Source organism: Hemicordylus capensis, chromosome 10, assembly GCF_027244095.1.
Source record: "Hemicordylus capensis ecotype Gifberg chromosome 10, rHemCap1.1.pri, whole genome shotgun sequence".
In the NCBI taxonomy this organism is placed as follows: Eukaryota; Metazoa; Chordata; class Lepidosauria; order Squamata; family Cordylidae; genus Hemicordylus; species Hemicordylus capensis.
This window is the reverse complement of record NC_069666.1, coordinates 10,912,270-10,932,286: the sequence shown is the minus strand read 5'-3', so window position 1 is coordinate 10,932,286 and position 20,017 is coordinate 10,912,270. Positions and strand designations below refer to the sequence as shown.

At 45.8% G+C, this 20,017-nt stretch overlaps 1 protein-coding gene across 4 annotated transcripts in view; it reads left to right on the top strand.

The window, feature by feature from the left end:
• Positions 1-3,335: 3,335 nt before the first annotated feature.
• Positions 3,336-20,017, top strand: part of TM6SF1 (transmembrane 6 superfamily member 1) — a 29,954-nt gene continuing 13,272 nt past the window's right edge. Inside the window, exons 1-6 of one of the 4 annotated variants that reach the window (XM_053272982.1) lie at positions 3,336-3,832; positions 8,472-8,575; positions 10,492-10,589; positions 14,205-14,308; positions 15,866-15,948; positions 16,549-16,670. In XM_053272982.1, coding sequence (XP_053128957.1) covers positions 3,741-3,832; positions 8,472-8,575; positions 10,492-10,589; positions 14,205-14,308; positions 15,866-15,948; positions 16,549-16,670 — 603 coding nt within the window. In that variant the 5' untranslated portion in view covers positions 3,336-3,740. Of the gene's footprint in view, positions 3,833-8,471; positions 8,576-10,491; positions 10,590-14,204; positions 14,309-15,050; positions 15,198-15,865; positions 15,949-16,548; positions 16,671-20,017 lie in introns of those variants that run through there. The other 3 variants (XM_053272980.1, XM_053272983.1, XM_053272984.1) reach the window with 3 other exon arrangements.

Sequence of the window (20,017 nt, the reverse complement as noted above, 5' to 3'; positions counted from 1 at the left end):
TGCTGCTGAAAACTTCTCCTTGCTTTCTTTTGGGGCACATGAAGGTTTATTTGGGCAAAATTCTGGTCCTCTGAATCAGAAAGCAGAACATAGCCAGTTGAACAACACCTGCTGTTGAGTCTCAGGCAGAGAATGGCTTTGTATTGAGCTGGGCTTAACGGAAATGTAAGAAAGGGCTGAAAGGAAGCTGCCTTATACTAAGTCAGACCATTGGTCCAGCCTGGCCTGGAGATGCCAAGAAGGGAGCCTGGGACCTCCTGCATGCAAGCATGCAGATGCTCTTCCACTGGGCGATGGTCCCATCACCTAAGGCCAGGGTTCCCAACCAGGGTTACTCCAGACTTGCTGAACTACAACTCCCAGCATCAGTGTTCCCTCTAACCGGGATTCCCAGATTGCTTGACTACAACTCCCAGAATCCCCCACTGCAATGGCTTTTGCTTGGGGGATTATAGGAGTTGTAGTCAACCACATCTGGGGATCCCTGTTAGAGGGAACACTGCCCATCACCCCCATTTATTGTGGCTGGGGATGCTGGGAGTTAAATTCAGCAACATCTGGAGGAACCCTGGTTGGGAACCACTAGCCTAAGGGAAATATCTTGCAGCATTCACATGTAGTCTCCCATTCAAATGCAAACCAAAGCAGACTCTGCTTAACAAAGGGGACAATTCATCCTTGCTACCACAAGACCTACCACCTTCAGTGGCACAGCGGGGAAATGCTTGACTAACAAGCAAAAGGTTGCAGGTTCGAATCCCAGCTGGTACTATATTGGGCAGCAGTGATATTGGAAGATGCTGAAAGGCATCATCTCACACTGCGCAGGAGGAGGCCATGGTAAATCCCTCCTGTATTCTACCAAAGAAAACCACAGGGCTCTGTGGGTTCCAGGAGTCGGAATCGACTTGACTACACACTTTACCTTACCACAAGACCTAATGGTGCAGTTGCTCTGTGGGGGATTTAAGCATAAACAGAACACGGCTGGATTGGACCAAGAGCCCAAGTCCAGCCCAGACATCTCCAGAAAGTCCCCAGGCAGGGTACGAAAACAATAGCTCTCCTGTAGTGTTGACTCTCCACCAGCTTCAGTGGTATGCTGCCCTTGAGCATGGAGGCTCTATGCTACCATTCCAAGTAGCTACGGTAGACTTATCCTTCTCGAATCGGAGAGTAGAAATCTTCCTTGGCTTGAAATTGCTGCCACAAAGCCAGTAGCTAGCACATTTTTAACGTCTTCTTTTTTTGAAAGCTATTTATGTCTTCGGAGCTAAGTATTCTGCCTCATTAGGAGGATTCATTAGCACACACGTTTCCTGCTTGTGGCGCACAGATAGGAAACACACGTGCGCATTATTTTCCAGTCACGATGAGCAAGATATAGCTTCAGGTTTGCAGCACTTTCTTGGCGGAGAATCACAGCATGATTGAAATTCTCTCCATCCTCCCCAAAGATATATTCTCCTGGCGATGCTGCTTTTTGAGATCAGATGCTTGCTCAGCAAGAAGCCCATCGTAGGTTCAAAGCCATTACAGAAAATAAATTATAAACACACAGCAATTATAAAAGAAGATGGAGGGTAGGAAGCAGCTGGTTGGTACACAGAGGAAAACAACGACAGGCAAGAGACTCCTGGCTCTGAAGAGCTAGGGTAAGACTGCAGTTCTATCCACGCTTACTTGAGAGTAAGTTCCATTTAATTCAATGGGGTTTTCTTCCAAGTAAACACACTTAGGACTGGGTGGCTCCCGGGTAGTACTGGCAATTAAGAAAAAGAGGTGTGCATCAACCAGCAAAATGATACTTCTGCATATATGCAGGGCTGTCAACTGACCATTTTTGCAGTGTGCACTGCTGCCAAAGGCAGAGGAGCTACAGCCAATAATAAGTTGGCAACCCCACTTGCCATGCAGTACAAGAAGTATATCGCATCCTTGTCTTTGACAATACTACAAAGCTCATGATATCATGGTCCATCTTGTGCTTCTCCTCCAGCACCTGCTCTTCAGTTTCTACCGGTCAAGGATGGATAACAAAAGGTGAGAGAGGGACTATATCTGTGCATCTGTGCAGACAAAAACTGGTTTTTCTCACATCCTTGTCACATTTTGCGGGCTTTTGCCCCCCTTGTTCACAACTGTTTTTCTTCCACACCCGTCAACTGAGAATAACACTTCATGGATTTGATGAAGGAAATACTAATCCAGGGATGGGCAGAAGAAAGAGCAAGAAAGATGGAAGGGAAAAGGAGAATAAATAAAAGGAGAAGAGAAAGGAGAGCTGGTCTGGTGGGAGCAAGCATGACTTGTCCCCTGGCTAAGCAGGATCCATCCTGGTTGCATAAGAATGGGAGACTTGATGTGTGAGCACCGTAAGATATTCCCCACAGGGGATGGAGCCGCTCCAGGAAGAGCAGAAGGTTCCAAGTTCCCTCCCTGGCTTCTCCATGATGGGAAGAGAGCTGGTCTTGTGGTTGCAAGCATGACTTGTCCCCTTAAGCTAAGCAGGATCCACCCTGGTTGCATATGAAAGGGAGACTAGAAGTGTAAGATATTCCCCTTAGGGGATGGAGCCGCTCTGGGAAGAGCAGAAGGTTCCAAGTTCTCTCCCTGGCAGCATCTCCAAGATAGGGCTGAGAGAGATGCCTGCCTGCAACCTTGGAGAAGCCACTGCCAGTCTGTGTAGACAATACTGAGCGAGATGGACCTATGGTCTGACTCAGTATATGGCAGCTTCCTATGTTCCTCTATTTCATTTTAGGAGTCAACCTACTGTATTTACCAGAATAGGACTCTGAATTTAAGACAACCCCCTTTAAAATACAGGTTAAATACAGTTAATTCCTCTGTTTACTTGAAAGGAAGAGTATCCCTGCTAACTTAGCAAAGAGGCACTCGAAAGTAGTGGTTTCTTATCTTTAGCAGGGGGAGAGCAACTGGCCCTATCCAACCCCTATCCATCCCTACAGACAGTGGCTGTTGCTGGTGTCTCTCTCTCATGTTTCTTTTTAGATTGTGAGCCCTTTGGCTACAGGGAACCATCTTATTTTATTTTAACTGTTGTTGAAAAGCAGCATATAAATATTCGTAGTAGTAGTAGGATGAAAGCCCCATTTCTAACGTCAAGAAACTTGGAAAAAACCTAGTCTTGGATTCAGGTAAACAAGGTACTTCCTGATTCGACCCAACAGGCTCAAGTGCATAGCAAAGTCTCCACTGATTTGTCTTGTCTTTTCTGGACACGGCACAAAGGCGTCCATCTCTGCACGTCAGAATACACCCCGAGTGACCCACCAAAGGAGCTTCTGCCAGTGCCGGCCTTGGCCCAGCCTGCTAGAGACAGACAGGCTCTGGCCGGCCACGTCGCCTTATCTGGCCGTGCGCAGGAGGCACAGCGAGGCGGGGTGGAGCTGTGGAGGAAGGCTGGCAGCCCTTGGAGCGCGCTCGGCCCCGGCGCGGCAGGAGGAGGAGGGGGGAGAAGGGAGCCCCCGTGGCACGGCATGAGCTCGGGCGGCGCTGCGGGCGGAGAGCACCTCCGGTTTCTGCGGGGGGCGCCTGGGAACGAGACGCGTCCGGGCAGGCAGCTTTGTCTCCTCCGGCCGGCGCCTATGGAGCCGTGAAAGGGCGTGGACGGAGGAGCCGAGCGGAGCGATGCCGGAGGCGGAGCCGCGCTGAGCCCGCGCCGCGGAGGCAGCGAGGAGGGCGGAAAGGAGCGGGCGAGCCAAGCCGCTGCTGGGATGAGCGCCTCGGCTGCCACCAGCGTCTTCGTCTTGTCCCTCTCGGCCATCCCCGTCACTTACCTCTTCAACACCTTGGCTGCCAGCGGCAGGTGAGCCCCCCGAGGGCGCTTTCAGACCTGCGCGCCGCGCCTGAGCGGGTTTGCGTGCACGTGGGAACGTTGTTGGGGCGAGGAAGAAGAGAGGACCTTGGGCTGCAATCCGGGGCGCGCTTACCTGGCCGTATCGTAATCTCTCCGCCGGACACGGTGGCGGTGAAACGGGCTTGGGATCCCGCGCTTAGCAGCGTTTCACACGTGCGCGTTTGTAAAGCGGCGTCTCAGTGCGCGGTTGGGAGGAAGGGCTTGCTTCTGAATAAGCGTGCATAAGCGGCTTCCCGCGTGTATCTATGTGGTCCGTGTTCGTCGCATTCACGTATTACTTTTTTAGATCTGCGTGCGTTTAAAGTGGCTTATGGTTGTGCTCCCTCCCTCCAAATGTAATGTATTTAAGAGGACTGAGGTTTCCGTGTCGGAAAACACCTTTAGGACACCTTCCACACGTTATAGTAAGAGCACGTTTTGGTCCCTTGCTTGGTGTTTTGTCCCTCTGTGCGTTTTTGAATGCCCAAGAATGCTGACTGGATGTGCAGAGTAGCCACTTTGAAAATGTAAATTAATTTACTTTTAAAACTTTTATTATGTTATTTGCTTGACTGATTGACAGTATTGTTCACCCTGCAACGAAGTTAATGATAAAATAGAAAGCACATTATTGGGAAGCATATATGCAAACAGCAATAAAAAGCACAAAAAGGGGGATATAAAATGCCATTAGAATATTAAGATGTGCTCTTGGAAGGGCCTCTTTGCCACAGAGTATATCACAGCATCAGGGCTAGGCAGATGAGGGAGTGCATTCTCTTTTATTTGCCGGAAATTATCAGCCTTAACATTTGCTTTCTCTACATCTCCTGAGCGGACATAATAATTCTCATCTCTATGCACTTTTGGAGTGCTCCCAAAATTTCAGTTGCATTTCCTCCAATAATTCTTACAACAACCTTGCGAGGTCGTTCGGCATTATTTCATCCCATATTGCAGACACAGGGTTGAGTGGCCACTGCTTATGTGTTTGTGACGGAGGTGAGGATATTCCTAGCCATTAACCTGCGCCAGCCTTATAAGTCATCCAGGATTCCTGGCTGATAATGGAAGCACTTTCACTGCCCCCTGAGACAATGCTCTGAAAGCTCTTTTTGTTTTTCTTGGGTCCATCAATTCAATGTAAAACCTCCACTGACCGGAATATGCACTCAGTTTTGAAACGCTTCTCTTCTGCTGCCTGTCCCATGGGACCAAAATTCAGATGGGCACATAGAGTTGCACAAGAGAAGTTCAAAGATGCTGTTAATATCCCGTGTGAAGACAACCCCAAGCAGCTGTGTAAGAAATGCAGCATCCTTCCTTCCAGAAACTACTTCTTCTAAAGACGTGGTCCTTACCATTTAAAGAAGGAAACCGGATTCCTTACCACCCCCATGTACGGAGAGAAGAAAACTTCCTCTGTTCGTAGGGGGATGGGTCACAGCTCAGTGGTGGAACATCGGCTTTATATTCAGAAGGTTCCAGCCGGGTTCCATCTCTGGCATCTCCGGGTAAGATGGGGGAAAGTCCCCTGTCTGAAACCCTGAAGAGCGGCTGCCGATCTGTGCTGACAATACTGCGCTAGATGGGCCAATGCTCTGACTCAGTATAATGCAGCTTCTTGGGAATGGGATCGTAGGTCAGTGATAGAGCGCCTGCTTTGTGTCCAGAAGGTCCCAGTTGCAATCGCCGGGAGTGGGAGAGACCCCTGCCTGAAACCCGGAAAAGCCACTTCCAGTCAGTGTGGACGATATTGAGCTAGATGGACCAAGGGTCTGGCTTGGTATAAGGCAACTTCCTAGGCTGACTAAAACAAGGGAAGTTAATGAAAACATGCCAGGAATAATTAAAATATAGGCGAGCCTCGCCATTCAGGACCAGGTAATTGACACCTGACCTCGGCTATGTGTGTGTGTGTGTGGGAGAGGTAAACAAAGGGTTAATTTCCATGTCTCTGTGGTTTTGGGGTGACTGGAAATGACCTCTGAGGTCACTTGCGGCCACTATTTTAAGGAAAGGAGCCATTTTTAGGAAAGGAGATTCTCCTGCCATGAAAAATCACGGGGAAATTGCAATTTTGGATATTTGGGGGGCATTGTCAAATAAATCAAATATTGAATAAATTGAACAGAAATTGAATAAATAATGATAATAATAAGAATAATTGTGGGACAGCTGCAGACCAGCAGAGCACTTCCATTATTTCTGTCCCTTTCCCCCACTTTTCTTTTCTTTTTTGGTGTGTGTGTGGTTTTGCAGCCTTCGAGAATCTAGCCCCGCTGAGAGCTGGCCTTGTGGTAGCAAGCATGACTTGTCCCCTTAGCTAAGCAGGGTCTGCCTTGGTTGCATCTGAATGGGAGACGATGTGTGAGCACTGGAAGATATTCTCCTCGGGATGGAGCCACTCTGGGAAGAGCATCTAGGTTCCAAGTCCTCTCCCTGGGGGCATCTCCAAGATAGGGCCAAGAGAGACTCCTGCCTGCAACCTTGGAGAAGCTGCTGCCAGTCCATGTAGACAATACTGAGTGAGATGGGCCTATGGTCTGACTCCATATAAGACGGCTGCCTATCTTCCTATCTTCCTGTGTTCCCCAGTCCCATTGATTTATTGCCCCCTTATCTGCAGTTCCGTTATCCATGGTTGTAGTGGCGAACGGAACCCCCATGGATAACAGGGTGCACCTGTACTCTCTGTTCCTGATTGTTCTTTCCTGCACATGCACACACCCGCCTTCTGTGTGTTTCTTCTTGCTGCCTTGATCAGGCGTGGAAACACCTTGAATCTACATTTTAGCCTTAGTTAGGGCTCCATCTTGAATCATGGATGTGGGAAATCTAAAAGCCAGTTTTGGCATCATGTGTGGAAACTGCCTGGGGAGAGGAAAGGAACACAAAGAGAATCGGCAAGCAGGACCCCAGTGTGTGTGTGTTTGTGTGTGTGTGTGTGTGTGTGTGTGTGTTGGCTTGCATAAGCTGTGGCTGGTATTTTTAGAAGCTGTGCTCCTGCTGCCTGCAGGGTACACTGTGTGGAAAGAAGAATAACAATAGCTAACAGCTGCCTTATCTGGAGGAGAAAGGGAGCCAGGGGCTTCATTTATCAACACAGAAGTTCCAGCACCCAGGCCTGGCATCAGATCGACCTGGGAGTCCATATTCCTTAGCCCTAGATCTGGGGTTACAGAGTTGCCAGCCCTCTAGGATTGGCTTGACGTTTCCAGGAATCAGCATCAATCTCCAGTTGACTCTTGAAAGCAATTCTGATGATTTTAACGGCTTGATGTCGCAAAAAATATTGGAGGGGGAAAGTTTCCAGGAATAGCTTCAGGCAGAGTTGGCAACCCTTATATGGGTTTTGGGAAGGAGCTGGCCAAGTAATGCACGGAAACTACCTTCTCTTTATGGCCTCTTAACATCCAAGCCTGTGCCATTAAAATAGGTCCTGGGGCTCAGCCGTGCCAAGTTCTAATGGGCTTCAGGCTAGTGGGATCTACTTGGATCTTTGGACTCCAAGGTCCACCAGTGGACCCCAAGGTCCACCAGCCATGCAAAATAGTGGTCTGGTTCACACGACTGTTCAGATCTAGGTTTCATGTGGGTTATTGGCGTTGGCATGATTCCCATGCCACAGCGGGAATCTCAGATTCATCTTGGTTCATAAACCACATTGGCATGGGTTCAATCAATCACGCTAATGTCAGTAACCCACATTAAACCTGGATTTGAATGATTGTGGCTCTCTAAGGCTTTAGGCAGGAATTTCTACAAGCCCTACCTGGAGATGCCAGGAAGTGAACTTGGGACCTTCTGCATGCAAGCAGATGCTCCACCACTGAGCTATGACCCCGTATCTTACAGTCCTCACGTGTAGTCACCTATCCAAATGTAAGCCAGGGCAGGCCCTGCTTAGCAAGGGAGACAGTTCATGCTTGCTACTTGAGACCAGCTCTCCTCCACAAGCCAGTGTGACTACAAACCATGGTTTGTTATTCTGGGTTGTCAGCCATCCCCCCCCCACCCCACCCCCGTGCCCCAGTTCAGGCATTGCAGTTGCTTTCATAACCATGGCTTGGCTTGGCAAGGCATCTGAAATGAGCCAGTGACACATCGCTGCAAATAAAATTGGCACAGATCTGTCTCCTCTTGCTGGGCGGGGGGAGGAAGTGACCTACGAGGTTTATTTCTTCATGAGTCTAAGCTGTTCCTCCTTTCTGCTGTATCCGAGAACGTTGATCTGCATTTTGCAGAACCAGCATGGCGCAAGCAGTGCTTCTAGCTGACTGTCCGTTCAAGCTGCCATCCTGTGTGCCATATCCTGTTCCCCCCACCCTCGCGAATGGAGATTGTGCCCCCAAATGCATGCAGCAGTTCACCTTGTCCTGGGAAGATTGGAAGCAGCGGGCAAGCAACTTCAGGGACACTAGTCCATCTTGCTGGCCTCTTCAGTGAGGGAGTACTTCTAAGTTTCCAAGGGAATCCTAACCCTCAGCATTTGTTGGAAGACCACAGAGTGAAGCCAGTGTGTCGTCTTCTGCTTGGGTTTGATTTGAGGAACCAAGAGAAACCACAGAGAGATTATCCCCCCGCCTTTTGCCTTTTTTCATTGCAGCTCGTGGACCGTCGCCGCCATCGGATTGCTGATTCTCTTCTTGGTGGCCCTGGCGGCTCGGTTTCTGGTGAAAAGAAAACCACCCAAGGATCCGCTCTTTTACGGTATGCATTGGTACCAGAAACATAGAAGTGTGGATAAGCTGAAGAGAACCATTTTCTCTGGAGAACTTACGTGCGTTCTCAACCTTGGCCCTCCAGTTCTTGTTGAAATCCAGCTTCCACCATCTGCAGCCACAATAAATTTTGTTGATTTTGTTGGAGGTTGTTGATTTTTACCCACAATCGGTAAAACAGCAGAGCACTAAGGAATGAGCACACACTCCAGTTACAGAGTAGGTAGCAGAGGATGGTTTGGATATTGCAGCTGTTTAGAGAAAACACATGGAGATCCTTGTAGAACTAAATACTAAATATTTATTGGTTAAATACACTTGGATAGGAAAGACCTATCTCTAATCTAAAGGACTACATAGTGGATAGGTAAGGAGAGAGAGAGAGATGTTTCCATCTGCTCTCTAGGAGGAAAGGAAGGATTGTGACTCAGCACAGGAAGTGCTGCAGAGTCAGTTCAGGGGTCAGAGAGTAGGGACAGATAGGGAGACCCTGACTCACTGTCTCTACTCCCAATGCCCCTAGTGGTCATTAGGATAGTTGGTGCAAAAGGTCGATGCACTGGAAGTTAATCTCCAACAGATATTTGCCCACCACGTTTGCCCGCCCCGGTCTACCCTGACTGGCAGCAGCTCTCCAAAGTTTCAGGCAAGAGCCTCTCCCAGCCCTACCTGGAGATGCTGCCAGGGATTGAACCTGGGACCTTCTGCATGCACAGCAGGTGCTCAACCACTGAGCTTATGGCCCCATCCCTTAGGGGGAATATCTTACAGTGCTCACATGTAGTCTCCCATCCAAATGCAAACCAAAGCAGGCCTTGCTTAGCAAAGAGGACAATTCATGCTTGCTACCACAGGATTGGCTCTCGTGTTGCAGTCTCCTGCTAACTGAGCAAAGAGGCATCTTGTAAAGTGGGGATTCCCTTGTATTTAGTAGGGAGAGAGCAGCGTCCTCCCAGTGGTTGCTGCTGGAGTGCACTTTACGATTCTTTTAAGATTGTGAACCTTTTTGGGACAGGGAACCATCTGTTTATTTATAATAAGAACAGCCCTGCTGGATCAGGCCCAAAACCTATCTAGTCCAGCATTCTGTTTCCCACAGTGGCCCACCAGATGCCTCTTGGAAGCCCACAGGTAAGGAGTGAGGGCATGCCCTCTCTCCTGCGGTTGCTCCCCTGCAACCGGTATTTAGAGGCATCTTGCATCTGAGGCTGGTGAAGGTGGCCTATAGCCACCAGACTAGTAGCCATTGATAGACCTGTCCTCCATGAGTTTGTCTTTTAAAGATGTCCAAGCTAATGTTTCTGTGTAAGCCGCTTTGAGAACTAATGTCGATAAGCGCTATATAAATATTCATCATTGTAGTCCAACAACTAGCACAGTATTATCTACATCTATTCCCACTGAAAACAGTGGGCCCTACAATAAATCTGAGCCACCTAATGGTGCAGCAGGGAAGTAACTTGCCTAGAGAGCAAGAGGTTGCTGGTTCGAATCCCCACTGGTATGAAACACCTATATCGGGCAGCAGCAATATAGGAAGATGCTAAAAGGCATCATCTCAGACTGCGCAGGAGATGGCCATGGTCAACCCCTCCTGTATTCTACCAAAGACAACCACAGGGCTCTGTGGTCTCTAGGAGTCGACACTGACTCGATGGCACAACTTTACTTTACAATAAATCTGAGAAAGCCAGTTGGTATTATGGCTCATACTATGCCTCTGTATTCAAAGGGTTGTGTTTTTGCTTTTGCTTTTGCTTTCCCCCAGCATAACACACTACCATATGAGAAATTATTCCAAACCCAGTCAAGATAAGAATGTAAACTTGGACTAAAACATCAGAATAAGTTTTGTTCTAGTACGATACATGTGCCAATGCCTCCTTTTGTTTTCTGTCTCCACAGTCTATGCTGTGTTTGCGTTCACCAGCATCGTGAACTTGATCATTGGGCTTGAACACGACGGAATAATCGATGGATTCATGACCCATTACTTGAAGGAGGTATGTGATGAAGTTGGAGCAAATGGTGGCGAGGGGCTGGAACTCTCATTTCTGCACTTGTGTGGAAATAGCCCACAAGCCAGCTGGAGTGGTTGGTACTATCTGTGGGGATAAATGTTCCTTTTGGTTTTTGACAAGATCAAAAGGACCCCTAGAGAAAGCCACCTAATGGCACAGCCTAGGGAGCAAGAGGTTGCCGGTTCAAATCCCCACTTGTATGTTTCCCAGACTAGGTTTCCCAGACTATGGGAAACCCCTGTATCGGGCAGCAGCGATATAGGAAGATGCTAAAAGGCATCATCTCAGACTGCGCAGGAGATGGCAGTGGTAAACCCCTCCTGTATTCTACCAAAGACAACCACAGGGCTCTGTGGGCGCTAGGAGTCGACACCGACTCAACGGCCCAACTTTCCCTTTACTTTACACCCCTAGAGATGGAGAAGAAGCAATAGCGTTGCAAAACATTCAGCTTTCATTGTGTTAGCATGCCTTTATTGTCCTGGCTATTGGGTCTACAGTGGCCAGATCTACAATCGTGTTTTAAAAGCTTTAAAAAAATACAAAACCCCCTACTATTCAATTTTATCAATGTTGTCAGAGGAATGGGAATTGGTATTCCCATTGTCCTCCAAAGATTTCTCCGTAGAGAGAGTACAACCATTTGTTCATTGTGACCCTAACCGTTTCTTCTGTGCGAAAATGTCTGCAATTGTACCCATTGTTTTGGGGGTAGGGATAAAGAGGGTGTTTCGTGTGTTGCATTTGCGGCATTCTCTGCATTGTCACCTATTTTCCATCTCTCGAGGGGTAGATGCCAAAAATAACTATGAGCATTCGTCCCCTGAGATACATATGGCCAAAATTTGTGGGCCTAGCTTATGGATGAAAGGGGAAAAGGCAAGGTTCTGAACAAGCTCCACAAGGCAGCCTATAGCTGTATTTCAGGCACTGGCATTGAATGCTTGCTTCTACTATTTCCTTATACAAAAGTTCCAGATCATATTTATCGCTGGGATCTGAGCAGACCAAAAAGTAACAGCAGAGTTATGCATCCAAATCGTCATTTTGGGTTGGATCCTAAATCCGTTAAAGCAATGGGCAGGTTGTTTATGGACTTCAGTGCAAAAGCGGGTGTTCCTTTGAGCTCATGACATTCTTATTTCATTTGCTTACAAGTGCAGTGTTCATAATGGACTTGTATGGGGTGAAAGGTGAAATCCTGTCTCGCTAAACAAGGAAACTCATGCACAGTTTAATGGTTCGCTGAGCTTGGCACAGATCTGTTCGCCTGTTTCCATAGAGTGTTGTAAACTTGTGGCAATAGGCAGCTTAATAAGATTTATTTTCCATTTAGGATAAATAATACTTATTATTTATATAGCACTGGGTTTTTTAAATTGTTCAAAGCACTTCACCCCACCCCCCACTGCGTGGTTGAGACTTCTACAATGGCCTTGTACAGATACCAGTAAAAGATATCTATATTGACAGATATCAGTTACAGTGTGACTGTGGTGATCAGCCTCCCCTCCCCCTAAAAAGGGAGGGAACTCTAGTCTTGACTGACACGCTGGTGAACTCCAGGGCAGCCAATCAGTACACCAGGTGGGTGGGACCTAGAGAGTGGTTCCTGGGAATTCTGGGAACAAGAAGGGTAGTCTTTGTTGGAGAGAAGCCCATGTGGAAAGGCTTAGTGAGGAACAATGGAGTTTTGCTCCCTCATGGTTGAGGCCGGCATGGAGGTTTGTCTCATGGAATAACTCTGTAGATCCTTAAAAGAAAGGATTGTGGGAAGCTTGATTCTCCTCAGGAATTGGGTGAGTTCAAGGGAAAGGGAATTCAGCATAGAGACCAGTTTGTTAGTCAGATTGTGCATTAGACACTTATATTTCTTTGATGTGGGTGCTTTTGCATATTCCTGATACTGTTCTAGTATTGTTTATCTGTAACGTAATTAAAATAATAAACACTAGCCTACACCCATCTTATCTAGGGTGTTGCAAAATAATCTATAAACATTTAAGAATGCATTAAGACAACCTATTTTTGTAACCTACTAAGTATTTTGAGTATATTTAAGAAAGCTAGAAGCCTCAGACATAAGCAGTCTGTAGTAATTGAATAAAACTGGGTTTTTTTTAGTTCTTTTCTTTTTACAAGCCTCTCTGAGTTGGTTTTTAACTCAGGAAAAGGGAGGCCCGAAGGGGGATTCCTCTGGTGCAATCACGTCCTCAAATGGTCAGAAGCTATCAGTTTTCTCACCATGTGCAGGCTTGCACGTGGAAGATTTTTGTACTTGCCCAAGAGCAAAATAAAGAGAATTTTCCCTGGGATTCCACCCCAAGCTCAGGGAGGTTCATGCTCTGTCGATAAGAGGGGTGTTGGTGGCAGCGTTTTAAACCTACCCGGAATATAGAATAGTTTTAGGAGAAGCCTAGCCAGGCAGCTCAAGCAGGGATGATTCAGCATTTCTTTCCCTCATGTGAGTTTGCTCTGAGACAAAGGCTGTAATCCACTACAGTGGCCAAAACTGGTGCTAAATTCTTTTTTCTGCAGTAAAGACTCACAAAAGGATTATGTTAGGTTCAATGAAGCACTCTGGGTTTTTATTTTATTTATTTTTTTAAAAATTAATACTAGATGTTTGTCTTATGTATAATTATTTTATATCCTTTTAAAAAATTTCAAGTATTCTGATCTCCTCCTTGTACATTATGGTTTGGAACTTTTGCACCTTCTATTTTATAATGCATTTGTGCCTAATAAACTTGACTGACTGACAAAGACCTTGTAAGGTAGGCCAGTCTGGAGAGGGAGTGGGCTAGAGAAGCAGCTGCGGAGAGGAACATGTGCTTAATTATTTTTTTCCCCTTGCCTGCTGTTTCCCTGCTCCAAATCACACCACTTCACATGGCTCTGGCTCTAAACTTATTTGCAAGGATAAACACACAATTCTGTGGGTGTTGGGGAGGGGAAGTTGTTTGGAACAGACAGTTTGGTGGTAAGGTGAAGTGAGTGTTCCTCTGATTCCAGTGTGATTATGTTGTGCCTCACGTGGTATATTTTGTGTTATCATGGGTAACAGTTTTTGGAAGCTGAAACTTGAGATGTGATATCCAGAAAAATGCAGTTCCGAGAATGATCAGTTGGACATGTTGCACTTTTTCCGTGACTGTAGCCATATGCACATTTTCAAGTGGATATTATATATACCCACTGATAGGCGAGCATCTCTTGTTGTAAGGCCATGTTTTTATAAACTTTTAAATATTGCAGATAGTGTCTGAAATATGCAAAACATGTTGAATCAGAAATGGTGTGAAAAATTCTAATTCCGTTACTGATGTATTTTGCACATTTCAGACACTATTATATGTGAGCGTTTTGTAAAAATCTGGACTTCTGTTCTCTTGCCAGTGAGTATATATAGTATCAACTTGAAAACTTGCTTATGGCTACAGTTACTGGGGAAAGTGGCAAGATGCCTGATTCTGTTACCCTTGGAATTGCCCAAACACTTATCTTTGGATTGATTGAAATTGATCAACTGTGTTCCTTCTTAAGCGGTGCGTGTTCACATTATGATTCTGTTACCCATATGTTTATTTTCTTTAGGGCGAGCCTTATCTGAACACTGCCTACGGCCACGTTATCTGCTATTGGGATGGCTCTGTTCACTACCTGATGTATCTCTTAATGGTGGCAGCTATTGCGTGGGAGTAAGTCGGTTCCATTTCTTTGGTATCATTTTGTTTCTCTTCGACACCTTTTGCAAACCTGCCGAGAACAGGATTTCCAGCCAGCCAAAAAAGAAATGCTCTGGCCTTTTCCGGAAGGAACAAAAAACCTATTTTATTTTGGCTCCAGATATAGATTATAGATATAGATTATAGATATAGATTATAGATATAGATTATAGATATAGATTATAGATATAGATTATAGATATAGATTATAGATATAGATTATAAGAGATGCATAGCTGACTGCTTCTTGGCCATCACAATTTTTTGCAGACACTGGCCAGAACACAGAAAGGTTAACATGGGAAGCTGCCTTGGACGGAGTCAGACCCTTGTTCCATCTAGTTCAGTATTGTCTTCTCTGACTGGCAGCTCCTCTCCAAGGTTTCAGGCAGGAGTTTTCCCCCACAGCCATCCATGGAGATGCTGCCCGGGATTGAACCTGGGACCTTCTGCATGCTTAAGTAGATGCTCTACCACTGAGCCCTGGCCTTGCAGCAGCTTGCCAGGGCTTGAAGCAGGAATTGTTCTCAGCTCTACTTGGAGGTGCTGGGAATTGAACCTGGGACCTTCTACATGCAGATCTGATGCTTGGCCGCTGAGCTGCAGCCCAATCCTTAGTATGGGCAGGCGGGGTGCAAGGTTCCCCCCACCCAGCCCTTACTAAGCAGTTGAACAGAATCCTGCCTTCATTCTTTTCTGCTTATAGCTGGGAACAAGAGGTCTGTGTGAGACTCTCCTAAGAATGAAAACTGAAAATTCAAGGAAGGGATCTAGAAGGAAGGGAGACTATGCCGACACTTGCAAAAGACGTAGCGAAGGAGCCCCGAAAGAGAGCAAAGAGGAGAGGCCCACCTCAAGCCAGGTGCGGAGAGAGGTTTTCATGACAGCAATTGTACTGCCGAATGTGTTCTGATGAGTGGGGGTGAAAACTGCAAGTACGTTTATAAAAAGACGCTACCAACATGTTTGTGTTGTTGGCACAGTATGTGCTTCCATTGGCATTGCCTGCAGAAGGTCCCAGGTTCAGTCCCTGGCAGCATCTCCAGACCCGGCCGGGGTGGGGGTGGGGAGACTCCTGCCTGAAACCTTGGAGAGCTGCTGCCAGTCAGTGTAGACAATACTGCGCTCAAGGGACCGATGTAGGCAATACTGCACCTGACGAACTCCACTGAACAGGGCTGCTCAACTTCGGCCCTCCTGCAGATGTTGGCCTACAACACCCAGCATCCCTTGCTATTGGCCACTGTGATTGGCGAGTATGGGAGTTGTAGTCCAAAAATAGCAGGGGTGGTTAGTTGAGCAGGCCTTCGGTAGAAAGACCAGAGCTCAGGGCCAGAGCATTTGCTTTGCATGCAGAAGGGCCCAGGTTCAATTCCTGGTGTTCCGTTAGGACTGGGAAGGGCTCCTGCCTGAAGCCTTGGAGAACTGCTGCCCGTCGGTACTGAGCTAGATGGACCAATGGCATGTCTCCGTATAAGGCTGCTTCCTGTTTATTTACCTGATAATTAAAGCTGGATGTTTTAATTGCAGGGAAAATTACCGGACTATTGGCCTGTACTGGCTGGGATCCATCATGATGAGCATAATTGTCTTTGTGCCTGGAAACATTGTGGGTAAGGAAATGTCGCTTCGTCCCCTTGTCAAGGGCAGCAATGGTCTCGTTTTCATGATCACTCACAGTGGCAAGCACATTATTGCATTTCCATCTCTTTCTTGGAACAGAAAGACAGTGTTTCACTCCTAGGACTGTGCACTTTGCAGATCAGCCCCTACAACAGTATCACTGCAGATCTGCTGAGTGTGCTTCCTTACTTCCTGTGCTGTGACACTGCAGTCCCTGCGCTGACAGCGAGGTGCCGTTCACATTTCCGATGCCTTTTTCCGGATGTTATCTTTGCGATTTAGTGCTACAACATTGCAAGTCTGTTGCAGAACAATGGCTGTATTTCCCCTTTTGTAGGAGTTTGAGATTCTGGGCTTCGTTTTCAATACAATCCTGCCTAGCCGAAGCATTTTACTGCTGTTCTAGGGTGTAATCTGGAAAGCAACCTGCTTTCCCCAGCGCAGTAGAATATTCACAATTGGCTCATTTGCAGAGTTATTTACCTTGAACTCATTAATTGGTCAAACAAACAAACCAACCAGATGATTCATCAACTGCAATTCTTAAACTGATTGAGATACTAGGAATGATTTTCTCTTTGGTTTAACAGGGAAGTATGGGACAAGAGTGTGTCCTGCATTTTTATTAAGCATACCATACATCTGTCTCCCAGTATGGGCTGGCTTCAAAATCTATCATCAGCGTCCAACGAATGGCAATTCTCCAGTCAAGGTAATAACCCTCCCTCCCCCTCACTTTAAAAAAAACACCACAAAATGTTGAGGGAAAAATCTCTTTTGAATTTCAGAATCATTTCTGATAGAATGGGGGCAGGAGCTCAGAAACAACGTGGAAAGCACAGAAGTTGTGCATACTCCAGTCCTTAATTGTGTGTGGGAGGGAGGGATGGGGAAGTCGTAGTTCTGGAGCCCTCCCACTCTGGATCGGCTTTCATATAATTGGGAATGGTCTCTGGATTGTTTGCATTCAGTATGTTTGCGTATAAACATGCATTTGAATACCTACTTTGCAACGTATAAACAGGTGTTTGAATACCTACATTGCAGAGTAGTGGAATACCAGCAATTTGGGTAGGAAATCTGTAAATGATAGGCTTTGTACATTTTTGCGCTCTGGGATTAGCAGAGCAATAATTGTATTTGCAGGAACAAACAAAAACATCACAGTTTAATACAACCCCTGATATCTGGAGGTACTTAGAAAAAGTTACTTTGTTTAATCTTTTTTATTTTATTTTGAAGTTTTATATAATAATGGAGTTTTAGATGTGTGTGTTAAATTTGAAATGGCTGTGCTAACATGTAACTTGGTTTCCTCTCTGCTACTGAATATTTAGATTTAATTTGATATCTCCTTAGTGCTTCATTTTGAAATAAGATGTGCAGCCATTAAAACTCCATTTTGCTAATTATCCTGGATCTGAGTAGAGATTTACTTTAGGAATATAAGAGCAAACACAGCCTTGTGGCCCTTTAAAGCCTTATTATGGTATAAGCCTTCACAGACTACAGTCCACTTAATTGCAAGCCTCGGAAGTTTATGCTGCAATGAAAGTGTTAGTGTTTAAGATGCCAGAAAACTCTTTTGTTTATCCTTTTTATGTTCTTGAGAAATGATTGGATTACTATGAATGGCCCAACCACCTGGTTACTAATGCATGTCAGTTTAACAAAATAATGTTAATTGCCTTAATGGCTGGAGATCTGTCTCCCTTGCCTTTGGAAGGAGACACCCTTCCGTAAGTGGGAGGAACAGTGAAGCATATTTTAGCAGCTATGATGGTCAGGGAGAGACAGGAAGCTGGGAGATGGAGATTGTAATTGCAGTTGTCTAAAACAGAAGCATTTTTAGAGTGCAGTTGCTCTTGTGCAGTATTGTAGGAGTCTGCATCTTCTGTTTTCTGCTTGTATATATCTAATATCTTTTTTTTTTTAAGCTTGTGTGTGAACCCATTTTAGGGCAGTAAACCATCTTCTTTCTGGATAAACTGCCTTGAGCCTTTTTCTTGGTTGCAAAATGGTAGATTCATCTTCTAAATAATAATGAACAGACATGTATTGCAAAGGGCTCGTTCACACAGTCATTCAAAATCTAAGTTTAAATTTGGTAACCTTTAGCGTGATCGTGTGAACCCACACCAAGATTATCGATGTCAGTTTGTGTCCCAAGACTAATCTGAGATTCCTGCCTTGTACATGATCATGCTAATAATGTCTGTTGCCGACTTTAAAAATGACGAATTCATTTCTTGGCCACCCCATAACAACTGTTCACAAAGTAGGTGATTCAAACCTAGATTTGAACAATTGTATGAACCAGGCCTAACAATACACAAATCTCCAGTGCTCATTTTCTCACTAAAGGAAATTAAACCTTCCAATTGCTGCCCCTGGTTTCCTCCCTACTCAGCAAAATGAGGAGCACCTAACATTATTCTGATTTATGGCAGAAGTGGTTGTTTCCAGTCCTTAATGAGGTTCAGTGTTAGTGAATTTAATCTGATGTTTGGAGGTTGTGTATGACGCTCCAAATCTGTCTGTTAGCCTGTCATAGCTCGAAAATAGGAAGCTGCCTTATACTGAGTCAGACCACTGGTCTATCCACCTACAAAGATTAGAATCATTCAGACAATGTTTTTTCCTGTGACACTCTATGGATGCGAAAGCTGGGTTTTGAAGAAGCAAGACAGAAAAAGCATTGACGCTTTTGAAATTTGGTGCTGGAGAAGACTTTTGAGGATACCATGGACAGCCAGGAAAACAAATTGATCATAGAACAAATCAATCCAGAATTCTCACTTGAGGTGGCACAAATGACCAGGCTCAAACTATCATACTTCAGACACATTATGCAAAAACCCAGCTCCCTTGAGAAGTCCATAATGCTGGGGAAAGTTGAAGGCAAGAGAAGAAGAGGACGGCCAGCAGCAAGGTGGATGCTCAGCATGTCTGGGGTTATCTTTTTTGTGTAGTACCTATTCTCATACCCATACAAGAGCTTTTGGGTGGTGTCTGGCACAATCCTTGGATTTAGATCTCGGATATATGTATCATTACTAATTCATTACTATAATTCATATCATTACTATGTTTATAAATAATCATGTTATTAATTTTGGAAGTTTTGTATTCACGAGTGGATATTTTTCTGCACTCACACGATTTGTTGTTTTTTGTCCTTAGTACACGTGTGGCCCTATTTTTCTTTTGTCCGGTCCAGTCAGCAATTGTGTTAACTAGCCTATAGTATGATCAAGTTAGCGATATCCTACTGTTCAAGCTGAAGGAAGGATTTTGTCAAACTGAACATTGCTGATGCCAAAAGGGTGTTAACGGGATCTGCATGTCTGTAATAATGGTTTCCCTTCTGCATTGTTCTTGTATCCTGTTGTTCGAGTGAAAAACAACTTGCAATTAACTTGACTCGGCTAGACTTTGACAATTCTATATCCCAGGGCCAATGGAGTTGCTGTTTTGTGTTGATCAAGGAGTAAGTGCTTTTGGATATCATGAAGTTGGCGTCGAATCCATTTTTTAACCAACTTGGGATACCTTTGTGAGGTCCAGGGAATGCCCTGACACCAGCAGTGCTTTTTGCCAAGGCATTTATTTTGAATAATTTCAGATCTGCAGTGCTGTGTTTCATATAAGGTTAGGGTATTCACACATGCAGCCTAACCCAGGCTAGGCTGCATGTGTCAAGCACCGGGATCGATCCCAGTCCCAGTGCTGCCTTGCCCCAAGCCTGAGTGTTTAACCCAGAGTTTCACTGCGGTTAAGCGAACCTAGCGTTGTCTGGTGATCATCTGAGCGACCGCTGCCGGATTAAGCCATGCGGTGTTGTGGAGGCAAGGACAGCAGCTGCTCGTCTGTCGGGGGCCAAGGCAGGCAAGCCCCTGCCGCCCGCCCTCCCAGCCTCACCAGCAAGGTCGTGTGCACGACCTCAGTGTGTTCACTAGTTTTAGAATTATGATTGTGTGAAGCTTTTCGTCTTTCTTAAATAAAACACTTACCCCTGGAAACTGGGCAAAATGGTGCTTTCTTAAATTGCTTCTATTT